Source organism: Pteropus medius, unplaced genomic scaffold, assembly GCF_902729225.1.
Source record: "Pteropus medius unplaced genomic scaffold, Ma_sr-lr_union100, whole genome shotgun sequence".
Taxonomy (NCBI): Eukaryota; Metazoa; Chordata; class Mammalia; order Chiroptera; family Pteropodidae; genus Pteropus; species Pteropus medius.
This window is the reverse complement of record NW_024341895.1, coordinates 231,984-253,337: the sequence shown is the minus strand read 5'-3', so window position 1 is coordinate 253,337 and position 21,354 is coordinate 231,984. Positions and strand designations below refer to the sequence as shown.

At 52.5% G+C, this 21,354-nt stretch overlaps 1 protein-coding gene and 2 pseudogenes across 1 annotated transcript in view; all 3 read right to left on the bottom strand.

Moving 5' to 3' along the window:
• The window catches only part of MYO1F (myosin IF), a 31,391-nt gene extending 10,101 nt beyond the window's left edge, over positions 1-21,290 (bottom strand). Inside the window, exons 1-17 of the mRNA XM_039857515.1 lie at positions 21,072-21,290; positions 12,241-12,378; positions 11,678-11,767; positions 11,500-11,594; positions 11,043-11,130; positions 10,843-10,932; positions 8,872-9,003; positions 8,594-8,728; positions 8,223-8,355; positions 7,837-8,033; positions 7,064-7,144; positions 6,817-6,903; positions 6,005-6,091; positions 5,388-5,555; positions 4,067-4,152; positions 1,382-1,463; positions 52-158 (exon numbers count right to left, since the gene is read on the bottom strand). Coding sequence (XP_039713449.1) covers positions 52-158; positions 1,382-1,463; positions 4,067-4,152; positions 5,388-5,555; positions 6,005-6,091; positions 6,817-6,903; positions 7,064-7,144; positions 7,837-8,033; positions 8,223-8,355; positions 8,594-8,728; positions 8,872-9,003; positions 10,843-10,932; positions 11,043-11,130; positions 11,500-11,594; positions 11,678-11,767; positions 12,241-12,378; positions 21,072-21,074 — 1,799 coding nt within the window. The 5' untranslated portion in view covers positions 21,075-21,290. The remainder of the gene's footprint in view (positions 1-51; positions 159-1,381; positions 1,464-4,066; positions 4,153-5,387; positions 5,556-6,004; positions 6,092-6,816; positions 6,904-7,063; positions 7,145-7,836; positions 8,034-8,222; positions 8,356-8,593; positions 8,729-8,871; positions 9,004-10,842; positions 10,933-11,042; positions 11,131-11,499; positions 11,595-11,677; positions 11,768-12,240; positions 12,379-21,071) is intronic.
• Positions 2,732-2,850, bottom strand: LOC120599431 (uncharacterized; annotated as a pseudogene).
• On the bottom strand, positions 19,409-19,534 carry LOC120599408 (uncharacterized; annotated as a pseudogene).
• Positions 21,291-21,354: the final 64 nt, after the last annotated feature.

Genomic DNA, 21,354 nt, shown 5'->3' with positions numbered 1-21,354 from the left:
ACAGGTAGTGTGGACCAGTCCAGGTGGCACCCAGGCTGGGCTAGGAGTCACCTGCTCTCCTCCCAGTCACGTGGCCTCTTGGTCTCGTTGGGTTTGATGCAGCGGATATAGTGGGGTGTGCACCTCTTCAGCGTGGCCACCAGGTCGTTGGCTTGTTTCTGAGGTGGAGGAGGAGGGGTGGGGGGGTGCACAGATGGGATCCTCTGGCCCCTCTCTCCTCCCACCCTGAATACAGACCCAAGAGACAGAGATACACTGCTGGGGGTGGGGTGTTTGTTGATGGAGAAACCGAGCCCTCAGGAAACACGTCCCCCAGAACATTTCTGCCTGTCTTTTGGGGACCAGTACTTTGGAAGTACAGAATCTCATATGTGTGCCTGAGAAGCCAGCCTTGCGTTGTCCATTTCAGCCCCTCGAGGGAGACTAGAAGTCATCCCAGGTGGCGGGTTGGCGGGGAGCAGCAGGAGAAAATTTGGTGTTGATCATGGCTCTACTGTGTGTTCTGGGCCAGTGACTGCACCTCTCTGAGCCTCGGTCTCTCCATTTGCCAGGTGGGACTAGTCTCATATAAGTAAATTGTCCCGTATTTGCTGCCAGCACTGACAAGTGCTCAATACATGGTTATTAAAATATTACTCAGATGGGACGTCCGTGTTCACAGTAGCTCTTTTTACAATAGCTAAAAGGTGGAAACAACCTAAGTGTCCATTGACAGATGAATGGATAAACAAGAAGTGGTCCATCCACACTATGGACAATTATTCAGCCTTTAAAAAGAAGGAAATTCTGACACCTGCTAGGACATGGATGAACCTTAAGGACATTACGCTCAGTGAAATAAGCCAGACACAGAAGGACAGATATCATGTGATTCTACTTTTATGAGGTCCCTAGAGTAGTCAGATTCATAGAGACAGAGAGTGGTTGGTGGGAGCCAGGAGCTGGGGGCGGGGGGAGTTAGTGTTTAACGGGGACAGAGTGTCAGTTTTGCAAGATGAAAAAGGTTCTGGTGACGGATGGTGGTCACGGCTGCGCAGCAGTGCGAATGTGCTTAGTGCCACTGAACTGGACACTTAACAATGGTTAAGATGGTAATTTTATGGTATGTCTATTTTACCACATTAAAAAAATGCCATATGACCAAGGGGCAAAAAATTATTAGGGTGATGGCTCACTTCTGGATTTAGGGAGTTAGGGGCTCCATTGAGGAAACTGGTTCAAGCCCCTTAACCCCAGAGCTGGAAGAAGGCCCTGCTGGACAGAAGGTACCAGAGACAGGGGCAGAGGGCCCGGGTCGGGGAAGGGACAGGCACTGGAATGAGCGGAGAAACGGACCCAGCCATCTCCAAGCCCAGCTCCTCCTCGCCCACCCCAGGTCCACCTTGATCTTGGAGCCAGCAGTGCTGGGGCGGCCCTTCTTGTCCACATCCAGCTTCTCAGGGAAGAGCATCCGGAGGAAGGCTCTGGGCAAGGGGAGAGTAGCGGTTGGCGGTGCAGCTGGACCTTGGGGTGCCCTCTCCCAGAGGTGGGGCTGCCTAGGTGCCTGGGGCCCAGAAGGCACACTGCAAAGTATAGTTCTCCCTGAATGTGGAGGGCAAGATTGTGAGAACTGGAGAGTTGGTTTCATCCTTTTGGTTCCTTAATTATTTGCTCTGTTACTTCTTCCATGGCTACGTATGACTTGGATAGCAAATAAGATAGAAAAAGTTAAATTAAACAGGAAAATGTGTCCAGCGGTGCAGCATCATGGGAAGTGGGGGCAGGACCCCTTGTAGGAACCATCCTACATGCATAGGCTTGTGTGTGTGTGTGTGTGTGTGTGTGTGTGTGCACGTGCAAAGAAACAGGAACAGGGATGCTTGCTGCTGAAGCCCTGTTTGTGGCAGTCAATTATGGGCACTACACAGGGGGTCAGTTAAATACACTGTGGTACGTCATGGCTCTCTCCCTCATCTCCTCAGCGGGCCTTCCCTGTCCACCCCGGCACAGAACAAGTGGCTGCGTAATGGATACGAAGTATCCATTTGGGGAGATGAAAAGTTCAACTAGATAGTAGTGATGGTTGCACAACTCTGTGAATGTACTTGATTGTACAGTTTAAAGTGCTGAAAATGTAAATTTCGTGTATGTTTTATCACAATTTAAAGATTAAAAAAAAAAAAAGAATGATGTCTTCCCTACTCTCTATTCTTCCTTTATTGACTTAGTTTCTCTTCACGGCGCTATTCCCAGTGGTTCTTAGACTTGAGTGGGAGCCAGAATCACCTGGAGTGTTTGTTGAACACAGATGGCCTTGCCCCATCCCTTGGGTTTTTCACAGGTCTGCGCTGGGGCCCAATAATTTCTAACAAGTTCCCAGGGGATGCTGATTCTTCTGGTCCAGGGACCCCGCTTTGAGAGCCACAGTTCCGTGCCTTCCAATATGGTGGCCACTGGTCACATGTGGCTGTTGAGAGGTCCTAGGTGAACCTCGGCCTGTCCCAACTGAGTTGTATTGTAATTGTTAAAATATACACTGGATTTCAAAGAATGTATGGTATAGAAAAAGCGAATGTAAAAAATTTCATTAACAATTTAAAAATATATATATATATATTTAAATATGTACATATATATCTATATATCTATCTATATATATAGATATTTTTTTTTTTGGCGAGGTAACTCTTGGTTGACGTCACAGATTGCAAGGACCTTATCAGCTTACAATCCCTTATTTTTTTGTTTTTTACGCCTACAGCACCTGGTCTTTCTAGGTGGTCTCCCATCCAAGTACTAAACAGGCCTGACCCTGCTTAGCTTCCGAGATCAGATGGGATCAGGCTTGTTCAGGGTGGCATGGCCATAGACAATAATTTTAAAATATCGATTGCATGTCAAGATGATAATATTTTGGGTATAGTGCATTAAAGAAAACATTTTAAAATTTCACCTGTTTTACCTGTTTGCCTTTTTACTTTTTAAATGTGCTTACTAGGACATTTAAAATGACACAGGTGGTGGAGATGAGGCTTGACTGCAGTTTGGCACAAGGGATCTTTTTGAGGTGACGCATATGTTCCAAACTGGATGGTGGTGATGGTTGTCTAACTCCGTATTAAAAATTACCTTTTTAATGGTGTGTCAGCTGTACCTGAATAAAGCTGTTTAAAATGGGTGCATTTAATGGTGTGTCAACTGTACTTGAATAAGGCTGTTTTAAAAAAAAATTACATATGTAGCTTGAATTCTATTGGATGTGGAATATGTTGGACAGCACTGCTCTAGATCAATGAATCTCAAAGTCTGATGTGCACATGGGTCCCCGGGAGGCGTGGAGGTGGGGGCGGGGATCATGTTAAAATGCAGACTTTGATTCAGTCAGTCTGGATTGGGGCCTGAGAATCTGTGTTTGTAACCAGCTCAGAGGAGGCCTATGTAGCTGGTCCAGGAACCACATTTTCAACCTTTTAAGAACCACTGTCTTATGACTTTTCATAAGTCCCTGACTTTTTTGACCTTTTTTCAACCTTTTAAGAACCACTGTCTTATGACTTTTCATAAGTCCCTGACTTTTTTGATGCTAGATTCTATTTGACTTTTTTCCTAGTTCAATGTCTCCCCACTGGGCTGTCGTCACAATGAGAGCACCTGTGTTCTCTGACTTGTTCGGTTATCCATCCCCACAAGTTCAAACGGTGCCTGGTCTACAGCAGAGCTTGAATTAAATTTTGAGGTATAAAAAGCCAAAAGGTGGAAGCTGGTATGCAGCTGTCATCAGGGAGATGGATCCATATGTGTTAATACAGAAAATTGCAGAGCGAGATGTTTTCTCTGCATAAAAAAGGAAACGGTCTGTACCCCTCATGGTTGCTTGGGTTTGCAGAGGGTGGCTCTGGAAGGGCCATTAAGAACTCTGGTTACTGTTGAATCAGAGCCAGTCACTGGAAATACTGTCCTGGCCACCCAGCCACTCCCACAAAGCCTGTGGTATGATGGGAGCTCTAGGGAAGATGGGTGGTCCCCAGGCCTCCCCCATCCCCATGGGGGTTTCTGCTCGGATGTCCCCACGTCTGGGAGCACTCACTGCTCACTGGTCTGCATCAGCTCTATGAGGTCGGAGAAGAGAACATCCCGATTCCTCTCGCAGAAGCCGCTGACATCATAGGAGACCTGGAAGGAGGTGGCATTGGAGGGTGTGAGGGGCTGAGGCTTGAGTGGCTAGTGGGGCTTACAGCTCAGGTGGTCGGGGGTCATGCCCTGGGAAGTTAGGATCCGTGGTTCAGAATAGGGGGCAGGGACAGCAGCATGGGCCTGGGGTCCCTGGAGTTCTGATGTTCAATTTGAAATTGGAGGGTGGAGCTGTAGTCGGGGTCAGAGGTGAGGGTAGGTAGGGATTATAGTCTAGGTTAGGGAGCAGGAGACTTCAGCCTGGATCAGAGGCAGGGGAGGTGACGGTTATAGCCCAGAGTTGGGGAACGGGCTGCAGTCTGGGCAGGAAGTGTCCAGGGTGGGGGTTCTGTTACTTAATTTGGAATCAAAAGGTCAGACTGAGTATGTGTGTTGTAAATAGGGGGTCCTGGGGGTCTGTGTTGGGGGAGGGTTACAGCAGTGGCTAGAGATGCTGGGGGACTTCAGCCAGGCTTGTGGGCTGGGTCTGCCATCCAAGGTAGGGGCTCTTTGTCATCTTGGTTGTGGGTGTTCCGTGGCTCAGGGGACACAGGAACTTCAGCCCGTTTGAGGGACTGGTGGGCTGTAGCAAGCCAAGGCACCGCTGGGGGTATCTGCCGCTCATGTGAAGGTCAGTGGCAGAGTCTGCAGTCCTCACAATTGGAGAGGGGGACTGTGGCCAGGGTCACAAGCCAGTGGATTTCTATGGCCTTAGGGAGGGGACTGTAGGGGACTCCAGCCCATTTTGGAGGGTGGTGGCTTGCATGGGCCTGGGGGGTCTCTAAGTTGAGGTTAAAAGGTGGTGGCCTGTGTCCTGGGTCAGAGAATTAGTGGGTCTTACAGCTCAGATTGGGGTTTGGGGTCTTCTGCCCAACTTAGGGTCAATGGGAGGGAGTTTCAGTCCTATAAGAGGAGCTGTCCTGTTAGCAGGGGGAGCTGCGGCCTTGATCAGGGGCCAGTGGGTTTCTGCAGCTCTGGCTGAAGGCTTGGTGGGAGGCCCAGGCCAGTTTCTTGGGGTCACTGGTGGGAGTTCCTCTTTCTGTCATTGGGGTAGGGCTGGAGAAGGGTGGGTGGAGTTCTGCATCCCTGGCTGGGGGTACCCAGGGGCTCCTTCCGTTAGGAGGTTGGGAAGCTGCAGCCTGGAGCCCCCTGGGTCTGTGAGGAGGTGCCGCTGGGGGCCACCGGCGGGGTGTGTGTGTGTGTGCGTGTGTGTGTGCGCGCGCGCGTGTGCAGTGCACCTTGCCAGCGTAGTGGTGGATGACGAAGCCGGCGCTCCAGCTGTTGAAGTGCTCGTGGGTGCCCACGGCCGCCTGCAGCTTCTGCAGCAGCGTCTGGTCGGCACCGCCGCCTGTGGCGTGCATGGTGGCACACACGTCGTCCAAGACACTCATGATGCCTGGGGGGTTCTGTGGGCATGGAGAAGCGGCAGCCGCTCAGCCTGGCTTGGCCCTACCCGCAACCCAGCACAGAGAGCTTTTACCGGGGTGGGGGGACGAGGGGGGGCCTTCTAAATACCAGAGCAAAAGAAGGTGGTGGGGTCCAGGTATGTGTGAGAGGGCTGTGGAAGCTCCCTGGGGCACAGTATGGGGTGAGGGACCCCATAAGGGATCCATGCCTCTTTCCCTTCCCCAGACCACGATGCCTGGTGGGGACCTGTCAGCACTGAGCCCTCCCTGAGCAGTGAAAGGCCAGCAGGTGGGCAGAGTAAATGGGTGAGGTGGCTGACAGGCTCTGTCCATGCTTCTGGGTAGAGAAGGGCCTACAGGGCTCATTCCCCCTCCTGGCTGTCCTAGGCCTCCCAGGCTCAACCATGGGGCCTAGTGAGACCCGCCCCCAAAGCTGGCCTGGCCCTCACCAGCTTGTTTTCGATGAGGTCACAGACGATTTTGTTGTTGAAGTACTGGATGGGGGTCCAGCGGATGCCCTCCTGTACGTACTCCTCCTGGGGGTGGCAAAGGGGGCAGGGGTGGGGGCAGCTGGCTGGGCAAAGATGTGTGCACTTCTAGAATGTGTGCTCCACGTACATTCTAGGATGGGGGAAGAAAGTGGGGCGGTGTCCCCCCCACCCAACATCTCATCAGTTAGGACAGTCTCCCGTAACAAAGCCCATTGTCCTGCATGGGGCAGGCTGGAAATGCCAGCCTGGCAGCCCTCGACCGCAGATGGGAACAGGCCGATAGATACCCTGGCCCCCTCTCTCTTTTAGCGGCCAGCTCCGAGGTCTGCTCCACAGTTTCCGTGGGTCCCAGTGGACCTGAGTCCAGTTGCTCCTTAACACACCCGACCTGGGCTCTTTTTAAAAATCCCTCTCCAGGTCTTTGCCCTGAATCCTCCTCTGAGGCTCTGCTTCTGTGGGTGGGGCAGAATGGAAACATTGGGGATTTTTGTGCGGCCTGTGCGAGGTGGCCTCCTAGCACTGATGACAGTGCTGGGCACAGTGCAGGGGTTCAGTAAGTACTTGTCGAGGGACTGAACAAAGGCCGTTCCCCAGTCTTTGTCAAAACTTTAGAGGCAGGAAACCTCTTCCAGATAAAATCTCACAGTGGAGCCTGGAGGGTCAGCACGGAGAGGTGGGAATGGGGGTTGGGGTGTCCCTTAGTTGCTGAGAGATCTTTATGGTCCCCAGCATTGTCTGGTGTCCCTGGCTACTTGGTTGCCCCTGCCCACCTGCTCAGCCTTCAGGGTGAGTTCGATAAAGATCTGCTGTAGCTTCTCATTGACAAAGTTGATGCAGAATTGCTCAAAGCCATTTTTCTGCCGAGGGAGGAAAAGAGTGCTTCCTTCAGCGGGCTGCTGCTGGAGGTTCCTGGGATCACTGGGCCACCCTGCGGTCACCACTGGGCCACCACTGGGTCACTCTGTGACCTTGGACACGGGGAGGGACAGTGTGTGGGCCGGGGAGCACAGGCAGTACCTGGAAGATCTCAAAGCCATAGATGTCAAGCACGCCAACACTGTATTCTTCCTGGGGCTTCTGCATAGCACGGTTGATGGCCTGTGATGAGGGTGGGGACAGGAAGTGAGTGTCAGCCTGTCACTCTATCTGTGCTCTTAGCCACACTGCCAGGCTATGTCCCCTCACAGCAGTTTGTCTCCTGCCTTCCCCAGCTCTGTGCGTACCCCCATCAGTTACCCGCATGAGGGAGCCAGGTGTTAGAGCATTTGGATCTGCCTTGGGAGCTGGCTCTGTCCCTTAAACACTCTGCTCCTCTATTTTCTCCCCTTTAAAATGGATTAATAGTAGCAACTATCTTATAGGGTTTTTTCTAAGAAATAAATAGATCGATGCATGTAAAAATTACAACCGTAACAGGCACGCACTAGGTATTACATAATATTAGCTATTGTCATCGTTCTTGACCTCGACACATGCTGTTCCCATCCCCCCCATCCAGTCCATCACTTTGTCCTCCTGATGATCCTCCTCCTGGCTCTCAAAGGCATCCATCCCTCTCCATCGCCACAGTCCCATCCCAGTCCAGGCCTGGATGGCTTCCACAGCCCTCTCCTTTCTGGGTTCCACGCCACGGCCAGAGGGAGCCTCTCGACCTTCCATCTGACCACGTCCTGCCCCTGCTTTGTGCCTCCCACTGCTGGGAATTGGTGAGGCTGTGAAAGTCAAGCCTGCTTCCTTTAGTTGGCAGGTCCCAGACCGCCTTGCCCACCGCTGCACCCTGCCCCACTCGCCTCCACGAGGAAGTCAAAGAGACGGGAGTAGAGCCCCTTGGCCAAGGCGTCACGGGTGTAGGCCGCTTGCTCCACGTTGAGGGTCACATCGATGGACTCACTACGCCCACCCCAGCGGCTGTCCATCTTGCGGCTGGTCAGCTTCTCTTGCAGCCGCCCACTGTCGATGCCCAGGAGGTAGGCAGGAAAGGCCAGGACTGCCGGGCGGGGTAAAGGGGTGGCTGGTCACGCTCCTATGCCCCTTTCGGTGCTTCTGTCTCTCCCTATTTTGCCTAGTGACACTGAAACTATCCTCATGGGTTCTCACCCTCAGGGGGTCGAACTAAGAGTGAGCAGTTCCCATGAACCCGTGCCTGCACCCTGCCCTCCCCAGCGCCCACACTCACGGTCCACACTCTCCACCCGGGCGTAATTCCCATCTTCGCAGAAGCTGATGTTTCCCAAGTGCAGGATCCCCGCCACGAGCTGCAGGACCAGCTGCTGGATGTTGGGTGGGATCCCGATGACCTGCATGGCACTCTGTGGGCACAATGGGGACAGAGCCTGTGCCACCAATCCAGGCCTCCATCCTGTCTCCCGGGTCAGGCTTCTGGGGACACAGCGTGAACTCAGAGCATCAGGACACTTAGGTTCCTGCCCTGCCTCTTTCACCTGCTCGCTCTTTGACCTTGGGCAAGTCCCTGCCCCTCTCTGGGTCTCGGTTTCCTGATTTGTAACACCAGAGGTTGCCGGGGCTGGAGTGGCGACTGGTGCTCACCAGAGTCTCGCTGAAGTCGCTCCTGTCATCAGTGCCGTCCACCTTGTAGGTGTCCGATTGGTTGAGGTAGTAATAGTAGTCGGGGGTCATGAGTCCCAGATTCTGCCGCTGCTCCTGGGAGGCCCCTTCCAGCAGCTGGAGGGCGAGCAATGCTCATGTGTCTGGCACGGGACTGGCACAGGCCTCGCGGTGCCCCAGCGCTCACTGTCGTGGGCTCCCAGATGCTGACCCTCCCCCTGTCTCCCCCGGGCTGCAGGTGGGGCACCCCGTCCTGGCACCTGGTAGTAGATGTGGAAGTTTCTCTCATTTTCATTCTGCATGACCACGCGGGATTTCTCCAGCAGAAAGTTGGAGATCTTGCCCCCATCTGGCTCTCCGCCACGGCTGAACTGGATCTCAAAGTACTTGCCCTGAACCCGAGAGAACCACGTCAGCCTCACAGGGGCCCAGGGGTGCAGCCAGGGGAAGGGTCAGGGATGGGTCTGACGAGCCTGTCCTCTTTCCCCCTATTACCCACGTGACTTTAGATTGCTTTCCTCGCCCTACTTCCCATTTGAAAGGACTTGAAAAGTACTGCTTGTCTTTTTCACCAGTTCCTTCTCTCCAGCCTTTGTTTAAGCTCTGTCCTGGGCCAGGAATGCCCTTCTGCCCCTCTCTGATGATGCGAGCCCTCACTTGGGGGCTTCCAGCCCTGTGCCTGGCACACAGAAGCATCATGCGTTATTGACCAGTTCCCCAGTCCCTCCATCTCAACACGGTGGCCTCCATGTCTCTGTGGGATGCTGCTGGTTCTAATGATCCTGAGTGTCTCCCACATGTCATCTCTGAGCCCGGACCAAGGGTCCTACAAGCCCTTTCTTTGGTCTCTGACCCCATCTGGGTTCTGCTCTGGCCAGAGATTAGAGGGCAGACAAGTCTCCTTACTTCTTCTTTCTGTCACCTCCATCCAATAGCAACACAAATTACCTCATCATGCTACACAAACACCTGTAATATGTGACCTATACTTATCCTATTGTATAATAAAACTATAAAATAAAACATAATAATTGTGTTTTTGAGGTTCATCCATGTTTCTGCGTGTATCAGTAGTTGGAAAACGCACACCGTGGGAGTCCATTGATATGAGGTTCTAGAACAGCTGAAACTAATTTATGGTGGAAACACGAGGAGGAGTTGCCTCTGGTGTAGGGTGGGAGTAGAAAGAAACAAGAGGGAACTTTCCGGAGTGATGGCGATGTTCTGTATATTGGTAGGTGTTTGGGTTGCACAGTGTATGCATTTTTCTAAATTCAGTGCACGGTCCACTTTAGATTTATGTATTTTACTGTATGCAAATTTTACTTAAAAGGAAATAAAAGAGAACTGCAAATTTGCGATGGACTGTAATCAAGGACCCGCATGACCAAGCGTTTGGGTGGAAAGGTGTGGTGTCTGCATCTCGCTTCGTAGTGCATCAAAAAAATAAGGTGGATGGAGATGCAATAAAGCAAGGAGAGTAAGATGTTAACGATGGAGTCGGGAGATGGGCACACAGGTATCCGCTGTGGTAGTCTTCCAACTTTTCTGTGTATTTGAAATTGGGGGAAAATACTTAAATATAATGATATGATAAAATATATTAGAAAATAAAAATATAACGAATAATATTGTGGGAAGTAAAAAAAATCTTATTCGTAGATGGAATTTATTAAGCGATTTCCACATGCAAGCACCTTACTGACATCGTCGTGGTCTGTGAGATGGACTCAGTTTATGGATGAGAAAACAGAGGAGACTTGGGAGGTTACGTTGTGTTTTGTCCAGGCCACGTGTCTAAACAGCGACAGAATCAGACCATAAATCCAGATCCGTTTACCTATTTTGTCTTCAGTTAGGCTCAGGACAGCATCTGACACAAAGGAGCATAAGGGCTATTTCTTGAAAGAAAGAAGGAAGGATGGAATAAATTGGACCCGAAATGTGTGTAGGAACAGATGTGGCATGGTCGCAGCCAGGGGAGTATTTACGAATGTGACGCAAACATGTCATGGCTCCACAGTTCTGTTGATGGGGGACTCTTTTTCAGATGGACTATAAAGAAGAAGTGAGTCTCCTATCCAGCAGCAGGTATTTTCCTGTGTTCTTGGGAACACAGGTAGGGGTGTGTGTGTGTGTGTGTGTGAGAAAGAGGCAGACAGACAGACAGACAGACAGACAGACAGACGTGTGGAGGGAGTAGTTGCCCCAAAGCAGGGCTATAGACTCACGAAGCGACTGGAGTTGTTGTTGCGCACGGTCTTGGCGTTGCCAAAGGCCTCGAGCAATGGGTTCGATTGCAGGATGATGTCCTTCACGTGCTGGGGGCGGAGGCGGGTGGGGTGTGAAGAGGTTAGGCTGAGGCAGGGCCGGGAGATGAAGTACCATGGAGTTGGGGGAAACCTGGCCCGTCTCTCTGTTTTTGCCTCACCTGGACCTTCTCGCCCCCACCGGACACTTTGGAGATGTAGCCCATGATGTATTTGGCTGCCACCGTCTTCCCAGCTCCACTCTCTCCACTGGGGATGGGAGGGGGCAGGAATGATCAGTGGCCGAGGTGGAGTAAGTGCCTGATTGTTTCCTCATTCACTCATTCGGTACCTACTGTGCACCAGGCACTATTCCAGGCTCTGGGGATACAGTAGTGAATGAGACAGACACGAATCCCTGCCCTCCTGGAGTTGACATTTAAAGAGGACAGATGGACAATAACAGAATGAATAAATAAAAGATATCGTGGGTCACATGGTGATCAGGCAGGTAAAGCAGGGCTAGAGACAGAGAGAGACGGCAAGACTGTTTAGATCAGGAGTTCCAAATAAATGTCCCTGGGTTGTGATGCTGTTCGACCAGGGCCTGGGGAGGGCCTGGGGTCCCTCTGTCCGTACCTGATGATGACACATTGGTTCTCACAGTCGATGAGCATGTTCCGGTACATGTTGTCCGTGAGGGCATAGATGTGTGGGGGATTCTCATACTGGGCCTAGTGAGGAAGGGTAGGTCTCAGCCTAGGGCTTTGGGTTAGTGGCCCTGGGGACTGTGCCTCCCACCTGGCCCTGGCCTCACCGCGCCCTGGTAGAGGTCGATCTCACGCTCAGTGAAGTAAGGCATCTGCTTGAAGGGGTTTACGGAGATGAGCACGGAGCCAATGTAGGTCTGGGGGGTGGCTAAGGGCCAGGCGATGTCCTGGTGTGCTTTGTCCCCGATAGGTCCCCGTCCCCTTATCCTGCTCCCCTAGGGTCTCCTAGAGCCCCACTGTTCAGAGGAAGAGATGGCGATAACTCAGACGTGTCCTGGGTCTCTTAGGGAAAGACAGGGCTGGGTCCGGAATGGGGGAAATGGGATATGTTGTGGCTGAGCTACCCCAGGGCAGAGGGAGCGGTGGGGCCCATGGCCACTCCCAGGCACAGTCCTGCTGTCACTCTCTCAGCCCCCTGTCCTATCATCTGGCGCTCTCACTGTCCATCCCTCCGCTTCATTTGCTCAGGCATCTGTATTTCCCTTCTGTGCTAAAGTGCCTCTGACATCCTCCCCTGCATTCATCTACCCGCCACCCCTCCATCCCTTGGTCAGTTATCCGCCTGTCCCTCTGTCCTTCATTTGTCTGTCCCGCCCATGGCCCAGGATACAAAGATATAGTCGTCCATGAAGCGCTTGCGGAGGTTGCCCACGATGGCATCCTCAGTGATCTGGGGCAGCAGCACCATGTCGTCCACGCCGCTCTGTTTCACATTGTGGCTCTGCCAGTGGAAGCGCTCCTTGCTGCCCTGAAAATGGGGGTGGCAGGGTGGACGTGAACCCTGGCACGGGGGCGAGGCCTGGTGCCTCCCTTACCCGGCTCATCTCCATCCGCAGCTTCTGATTGTGCTTCGCCTCCTTCCCCATCTCTGGGACATCGGGAGAGGTAGGCCAGGTCCAGTCCAGACTCCCTACCCCCAGGAGGCCAGACAGTGTGACACAGCTCCTCCTTCCCACTTCCCTTTCAGCCTCCATGCTCCTCACTTCCTCAAACGCCTTCTCCCTGCCCAGGCCCAGGCCAAGTCCTTGACTTCTCTGCAGCATCTGACCCGCTGCCCACCCCTTCCACCTCAAGATGCCCTTCTTCCTCCTACCTCCCTTCTCTTTGGTCATGCATCCCAGCCTGTTGCTCTGAGCTCCTCAGAGCCCAGCTATGACCTCTACACTCTGTGCCCAGCTGTGACTCTCCTCTCCTACGCTTTCCTGCTGCCCCTGCCACCACCTTCTCTATCCTCAAAGAGCCTTCCCCCTGCCCTGTGCCAGCTCTGGCACCTTCCCAGGCTCCCGCTTTCCTTTCCCTTTTCATTTCCCCCTTTGGTTTTTCATCAGTTCATACCTTCTGTTAGGACCCCAAGGAGGAGACCCAGACACAGGCTTCCCAGAAAAACTCCTCCTACAGGAAGCCTTCCTGGAATGTTTTCTTCTTTGACCCCAACTAAACTTATCCTTACACACTAAACACTAAACTTAAACACTTAAACACACTGGTTCTCTTAGGCCCACTCTGCCTCTCTTCAGTACAGTCCTGTAGGGAAAAGTCTGGCAAACAGAAGAGTGATGGTGGCCTTGAGCTTCCCTGTCTGGTGCACTCATGGTCGGATAACATGTCCCTCCTCTAGGAAGCTTCTTATCCCCAGACCAGGAGCTGCTGGAGAGCTAGGACTGGGACAGAGTCCTTTCTTAGCCCCAGTAGGAAGGACCTAGCGAATGAACAAAGGACAAAGGCGAAGAAAGAAACCCAACTTCAGAGGAAGACCCCAAGGGCAAAAAATGCTGGGAACGAAAGTCCAGTCTCCAAAGATGACAAACGTTTGCCGAGCAGATTCCAGGGAATGGAGATGAGTATGCTGGCCAGAGGGGACTCTGACAGGGGTCAAGCAGGAGGTCAGTGTGGGCAACTGTAGGGCAGAGGCGAATGAGAAGCCAGCCTCTCCCAGGGGTGCTGGGGAGGCCACCGAAGTTTCCTGAGCAGGGGAGGCGCGTGGCTGGGATCTGGATACTCTGACAGCTAGCGGAGGGTTTGTCAAGAAACGCCCACGGATATTAAACATACCCAGCTTTCCGTGTGGGCGGATCTGGATTCTCATCCTGGCTGGGTGACCTAACTCTGTTGTGAGCCTCTGTGGCTTCATCTATAAAATGAGAGAAGCATCCCACTTGCCAGGGGTGATGTGAGGATGAACTGTTCTGGGGAACAATGGGGTAGGTGGCTGATGCCCTTCCTTAGAGAAGTTGTGACGATGGGCCTGGGCCGAGGGGCACGTGACAGAATTAACATCCACTAAGCACCTGGCACCCGGGTGGGGCTGTCACCAATATTACCAGCAATCTTCATAGCAACTCAGTGGGATGTCGGCCGGGAGGGAAACTGAGGCTTGAGAAGTACAGTGGCTTGACGCTTGACTAAAGATAGAGCTACATTGTTTCCAAGGGTGTGGGATTGAGTCTGGGTCCATCTGACAGCAAAGGCCAGGCTCTTGCATCTACACTTGCAAGTGTCTGGGACTCGTAAGTCGAGAAAGGTTTTGATCAAGAGCAGGAAGAGAGGGTGCACCAGGTGGAGTAAACTGCCCAGGCGAAGGTGCGGAGGTGTGACTGAGGTGTGACTCAGGTGTGACTGAGGCAGGCACAGAATGCAGAGGAGAGAGTGTGGAAGAGTCAGGGTGCGAACCCTTCAAACTGCTTTCAGCTTGAGTAGTCAGAGCGAGTTTCTCATATGGCAAATCTCGTCCCTTCTCTCTGCGGCTTTTCTCCTGTCTGTGGTTTCCCATCACCTTCGCATCCGTCCCTTCCACAAAGCATTCTTGAGCACCTACTGTGTGCCAGTAACTTAGACATTCGAGAAGAACTCTTTCAGTTCTTTTTTTTTCCTTTCAGTTCTTTAGTGAGTTGCCTCTAAGCCTTTGCAGATGCTGAGCCCTCTGCTCAGAACACCCTTCCTGCTGGTGAATACCAATCTATCCTCTAAGACTTGGCTCAGGGACGCTTCCTCCGAGAAGACCTCCCTGACCCTGGGACAGAGCAGGTGGTCCCTCTGGACCCCCACGATGCCCTGGGCATCCCTCACCATAGCCCTGTCCACGTTTTGGACATCCCACACGTCTTCTGGTATATGAGCTCCCAAGTGCAGGGGTTCAGGCCATGCCTGGCTCAACAAGGCATCAGGGCTCATGTGAATGAATAAGTGAAGGAACGAGGGAGTGCACGAATGAATGGAGGGAAGGGGTGGTCAGTCTGGGTCAGGTCCTAAAGGGCCTTGAATGCCAAGCAAAGGGATTCGGACTTGATTCCCTGAGGCTTAGAGAGCTCTCGGCAGAACCATACTGCCACTGGGGGCACTTGAGGAATCACGGGAGCATTTTTGGTTGTCACAGGGATGGAGATATGCCTGGCATATCAAGGGGACCACAGGTGCCAAATTTACACTCAAATGACCATCCCACCCACAGCTACCCACCCCACTTGGCAGATGTTCATGTAAGTGACAAACCTGTTTCTAATCAATCATTGGAACCTAGAACACAATTTGAGTGTATGTATAAACAGAAAATCTATATCTTTTTTGTATGGTTGATACCCATTGCATTTTTCAGGAGTGTGACTGTCCTGTATCAGGGGAGATTTTAGCTTTGTTCAGATTTTGCTAAGAACTGTTTGGCATTTGGAAGTTCATGCTGCTCGAGGTGTTAACGTGTCCAACATCCCACTTGTGCGTTGGGCTATCAGCTCATTGAGACACACAATGCTCCCATGATTCCTCAAGTGCCCCCTGTGTCCATGTGTGAGCACCTGGTGGCTGCAGTGATCCTTGGGCCACTGGCCTGAGCACTTTCATCTTTATGCATATGTTTCATTATAAATGACTTTCTCTTCCACATTGCAGAGGATCTAGGGGGGCCTGTTGAGATGTTCATTATGAGAAGAAGGTGTCAGATGCGACAGAACCCTGGGATGCAATGGGAAGAGCCAGCTGGGGGAAGGACAAAGTTATGGGAGCAGCATTGTGGAAGGCAGGGGGTCAGCTGGGAGGTCAGAGGCAGCCAGGACCGGAGATGGCTTGCAGGTGACAAGGGCTGGTTGGGAGAAGCAGGGAGCCGTTGATCACACCCCAACCTACTGAAGAGCATCCGCACTCACTGGAGACTGAGAGCATTGGTGACCCCAGGGTCAGAAGTCAGATTGGGAGGTCAGGAAGTGTAGACAGGGATCAAAGAGGCTTGGGACAGTCTGGCTGAAACGGGGAAGAGGGAAGAGGCTGTGGGGAGAGATGGGGTCAGGGGGACACGTTTCCTGTTTGCAAGATGGGAGACCAGAGTGTGTTGGTGAGAAGGGACATGAAATTCGGGAACGAACTGGCATCATTCAGGGTTCAGGTGGGGCAGGAGTGGGTGGGGGACAGGAACTGGATTCTCTTTCTGAAGACCTCAAGGGGCAGGGCTTTGGGTGGTAACTATGGTAACTGACTACAACAATAGCAACAATAGTTAACGCCACACAGGCACATATCCTTTGCCAGACTCTGGTCTAAGCTTTTTCCATGAATTACCTCATTTAATCCTCTCAACACATGCTGAGGTCAGTCAGTACTATAATAAGGTCCACTTTGCAGAAGAGAAAACTATGGCAGAGAGAGATTAGGTGTCTCTCCAATGTCACACAGCAGGAAGGGAGGACTCACGAGGCTGTCTGATCTGGGTCAGAGGTAGTGGGGTTGGTGCTTCAGGTCAGATGAGGATGAGGCAGGGACGAGACTGGTCTTTTCCAGGGTTTCCCCTTTGGGGTCAGCCGGGTCTCTATGCTCCTGGGCCCCTCAGGTGAAGCTGACACTCAAGGCCACTTCCTTTCTGTGAGGTCAGAGGCCTCAAGGCTGGCCGTGTCTGGCCGGCTCTCCTGGCCCTGAGGACTTGGTTCCTCTTCCTGTCCTTCCCCACTTCCCCCACCCAATCAAGTGGCCCTTTGCCTCTTGCAGCCCGTCTCCCCCTCTGTGTCCTGCCCCAGGCACCCAGGACCCCCGGATCCACTCCTAGCTCCATGTGATCGCAAAATCCAAATATTGTCAGCAGCAGAGGGACAGAGGGTTTTGCTCAAGTAGGTACAGTGTGTGGGAGGACACAGGAATTTCGGCATGGGACCAGTACAGTGTGAGGCCTGGCTTGACAGCTGACTGTGACATGGGGAGGCCACTTTACTTCTCCAACCCTCAGTTTCCCCATCTTTGAAATGGATTCCATAATAAACTTCCTCCATGAGTTTGCTGAGAGGCGTAAATGAGCTAACATAAAGAAAAGATGCACTGGGGTGCCTCAGGAAATGGCAGCTGGTGGCCCCCAAGAGCATTTGGTGGAAATGATCAGTATTTGACAGCAGATATAGGAGCCGGCCAACACATAGTTGTTGAATGAATGAATGAATGAATGAAGTACCACTGGGATGAGACCGCCCCCTACCCTGCGTCATGGGTATCCCTCTCTCCGTGGCCCCAAAGTCTCCATGGGTCAAGTCGAAACTCTTTGTTCCTAAGTCCCTTACTTAGGGGTGGGGGTGTCATGAAGAGGTTGTGGTCACAGTTGACCACAAGCCAAATATGACTCAACCTGCTGGGGCTCTTGTGAAAGACAGTCAGGGGCTCGAGGTGGCTGGGTGGGAAGAGGAAGGTGGCTTCTAACTTTAGCTCTTCAGAGAGGCCCTCACAACTAAAGGCAGGGGACGATGCGGCGGGGGGCTTCCCTGGTGTAGAGTGGGGAGGGACTGTTTGTGACCAAGGTGACGGCTGCCGTAGGGTTGGGGCATTGGAGTCCTGTAGTGAACACGCTTCCTGAGCCCCTACTGTGCATGGACGTGGGTGAGCCCAGGCCTAGGGGACCTCAGTGTACCCGGAGCAGGTGAAGGGAGTTGCCCAAGGGAGACTATGGGTCCACATCCGGTGGTGCTAAAGAGAGGTGGGGTGATCAGTAAGGGCTTCCTGCAGGAGGCAGCCCTTGCTACATGAACTTCCCAGGCAGAGTCAGTGGTGGCAGCAGGAGCCATGGGCCAGGAAGGCCTTGGGTTTGTGTGGGACACCAGGATGTGAGTTTCTTTGGAAAAGAGAGTCTGGGTTTAAATGAGGCATGGACGGCCAGACTGGGGCATGCGAGAGTTAGCACACCCCTCTCCCCCATAGTGGCCTCTCATCTTTTACGATTAGGAGGTCAAGGTGGCTGTTAAAAGTGTGACCTCGGGAGTCACTGAGTTGAAATCCTCTCCCACTTTTGCCTAATCTCCTTGTCTCAGTTTTCTCATCTGGAAGATGGGAACATGAGGGCCACAGACTTCTCAGGGCAGCCGTGAAGATTCAACGAGGCGGAGCGTGTGAAGCAGAAATGCTAGCTTCCCTCACCACCGCCGACAGCAGGAGCAGCTGCCTTACATTGGTCAGTTCCATAGGCACAAGGCGTGGGGCCGGGAGGAAGGGCTGGATAAGGGAACTTTTGCAAATTGCATTTGCCCCAACTGCTCCGGCCTCCCCACTCCTGGGCGGCGATGAGCAGAACCCCAGGCTGGAGAGAGCAACAAAACAGCCACTTCCTTCCTTGCTTGGGTCCTGCGAACTGTGGTTGTCAGCCAGGAGGAGATGTGAAGCTGCTGTGGCTGCTGCAGGCGGCCCCCAGCCCTGGCCCTGCCCTGTCCCCTTGGTGTGCCCCTTGGTCCTGCCCTCCCCCAACTCAGTGGGGTTCTGGGGCCACACCTTGTACCTTCCCACTGCGCAAACAACAATCTTACTTCCTAAGGCTCCCAGGGGGAGGACCTTTCGCTTTTCTTTTCTCTCAGCCAGAAGCCATTCTCCAACATGTGGGGACCCTGGTCCTCCCAGAGCCCGTCCTCCTAACTCTGGGCCCCTAGCCTTCCGTGGGCACTACCCCGGGACTAAGCGGCCTCATCGCTGGCTGCTCTGCTTCACATCTGTCCTTTACAAACAACCACCAGGACCCTCATGTCACCACCATCACCACCTGAGGACGACCAGTTGCGTCCTTCACCCACCAAAGCCAAACAGAAACAGCCGATAACCTCCACCATCAGCCAGTATCAAACAGGAAAAATGACTGATTTCTTCACCGCCATCAGCCGCCACCGTCACTACCTATCATCACTGGCACCAGCCATCCATAATAACCAACCACTAGGAGCAGCCATCGCCATGACCACAATACTAGCCATCGACAATCACACATAACCAGCTACCACTGAAACAAACCATCCACCATCCAACAGTGTTCACCACCAGCTAGCACCAACCCACCCACAAGAATCATTGTTACCACCACCTTGCAGCAACTAACAGCAACAGGGCACCAACAAACAAATAGCCATCCATCTTTCTTTCTTTCTTTTCTTTCTTCCTTTCTTTCTTTCTTTCTTTCTTTCTTTCTTTAACAACTTTCTTTTCTTTCTTTCTTTCTTTCTTTCTTTTCTTTCTTTCTTTCTTTCTTTCTTTCTTTCTTTCTTTCTTTCTTTCTTTCTTCTTTCTTTCTTTCCTGTCTTCTCTCTCTCTCTCTCTCTCTTTCTTTTCACTTTCTCTCTTTCCTCTCTTTTCTTTTCTCCTCTTTTCTCTTTCTCCTCTCTCTCTCCTCTCTCTCTCTCTTTCTCTCTTTCTCTCTCTCTCTCTCTCTCTTTCTCTCTCTCTCTTTCTCTCTCTCTCTCTCTCTCTTTGGCGAGGCGACCCTTAGTTGACCTCACAGGTTGCAAGGACCTTGTCAGCTTACAATCCCTTATTTTTATATATATATTTTTTATTTTTTATGCCTACAGCACTTGGTCTTCCTAGGTGGTCTCCCATTCAAGTACCAACCAGGCCTGACCCTGCTTAGCTTCTGAGATCCGACGTCCGACGGGATCGGGCTCGTTCAGGGTGGCATGGCCATAGGACAAACAGCCATCTTTCAACAGCAATTCCTCTTCAACAAGCAAGAGTGAGTCACCGCTACCTGTTGCTGTCACTAACTCCAGGCATCACCCGTAGTGGCGGTGACTGTGTATTGAGTGCATGTTGTGTGCTCTGTAAGGCACTTGACGAACAGTATTTTACTGAGTCAACACTCTTCCTGGCACCCATCACCCCTCCAAGAAGATGTCAGAGGTACCGGCCTCATGCATGGGTTCCACTCTTTTTCTCCACTGTGGTCTTCGGGAATGGGTTTCTCCCTTCCCAGACCCCGTCAGCTAAGCAAACCGTTGACTAAGCATTTTTCAGTTTCCTTGGGAGGGGTTGCTTTTTTCTGCAGTAGCAAATCATTTCCTGTGTTCTTTTGATCAAAGTCTGCCCATCTGAGCTCCTGAGACTTTCTGGCGTGGCTCCTTGGAAGAGTTCCTGTCCCCAGCCCAGAGCTCTAGCTGATGGTTTGGTTTTAAATTACCCAGATGAGTCGTTGGCCAGTGATGCCCAATTTATCATCCTGAAGTAAGATGTTGTATCTCAGACTAATACGATCCCTGCCTCTTGGTCTACCTCCTTGCCTCCACCTTGGTCAGATGCCTGCTGCAACTACCAGAAGCTCTGCAGTTGTCACCACTGGCTCTGGGACTGTCTCAGCCACATGCCCTCATTGACAGAATGACAGAAAATGAAAGCTGAAGTGGCTTGCAGATACGTGGAGCTGTGGGGACGACTATGATTTACCAGCCCAGGCTCGCTTTAAAGTGAATGTTATGATTCCATTGGGTCTAAATTCGTGACCATGAAAGTCACTCCACCCTGTCACCACAGTCATCATTAGACTTTAGCCTCACCATGCAGTGACGCCTTTGGCTGCGCGTCTCCCCAGCTGCCCTCATATGGAAGGGTACCAATGGTGGTGTAGACATTCTGGGTCTCATCATCTGCTTCTGCGATTGCTATGGCCAGGCCACCCTGTCACCGGCACAGGCTTGCTGTCACTACACCATCACTGCACCCCACCGCTCATTTGGCACAGCTTCCCTTCCCCGCTGTGGACTTAGAGTGGCTGAACGCAGACCCTCTGAAATTCCAACTGAGAGGTCCCCAAAACACCTTCTATATCTCAACTGACTTCCAAATATGACATGTGGGAACTGAGGCCCAGAGAGGAGAAATGACTTGCCCAAGGCCACACAGGGAGGTGAGGGACCAAACTGGACTGGAAACCGGGTTTCCTAAGCCCCAAGAAAGGGCTATGTCCCTGTTCCTGCAGACACCGTGTGACCCCCTCAAGGCCACCTTCTGTCCTCATTACTGTTTCATCCTTAGCCCCCATCACCATTCTGGCCTCTTGTCCACCATGAGATGGGATTTGATCCCTGATGAGGAATGCTGGGGGCGTACCTGAGCTGTACTGAGGAACCCCAAAGGGTCTGCTGTGACCCTTCCCATCATCCACTTTCCGATGGTAGCCTCCAGGGCACCTCCACCTGGCTGCACTTCAGGACCCACCCTTGGAGGACTTACCATGGTGGGGGCTGGCTTCTGGGTTCCTGGGGGTGCCCAAAGGGGTTGTGGCAGGGGTACAGGCTCAGGGAGCTCCGGGGGGTGGTTTGGGCATGGCCCTGTTCCTTCTCCTTCAACAGACTCCCAGCCCTAGTTCCTCTTAAACAGCCCCCTCTCACTTCCTTTGGCGGGAGGGGCCGCGGCTACAGGGGAGGGAAGCTGGGCCCCGAGGGCGGGGAGAGAGCTCCAGCAGCAGCGGCAGGGCTGAGGGACTGGCTGGGGCTGAGCCTGAAGAGAGAGGTCA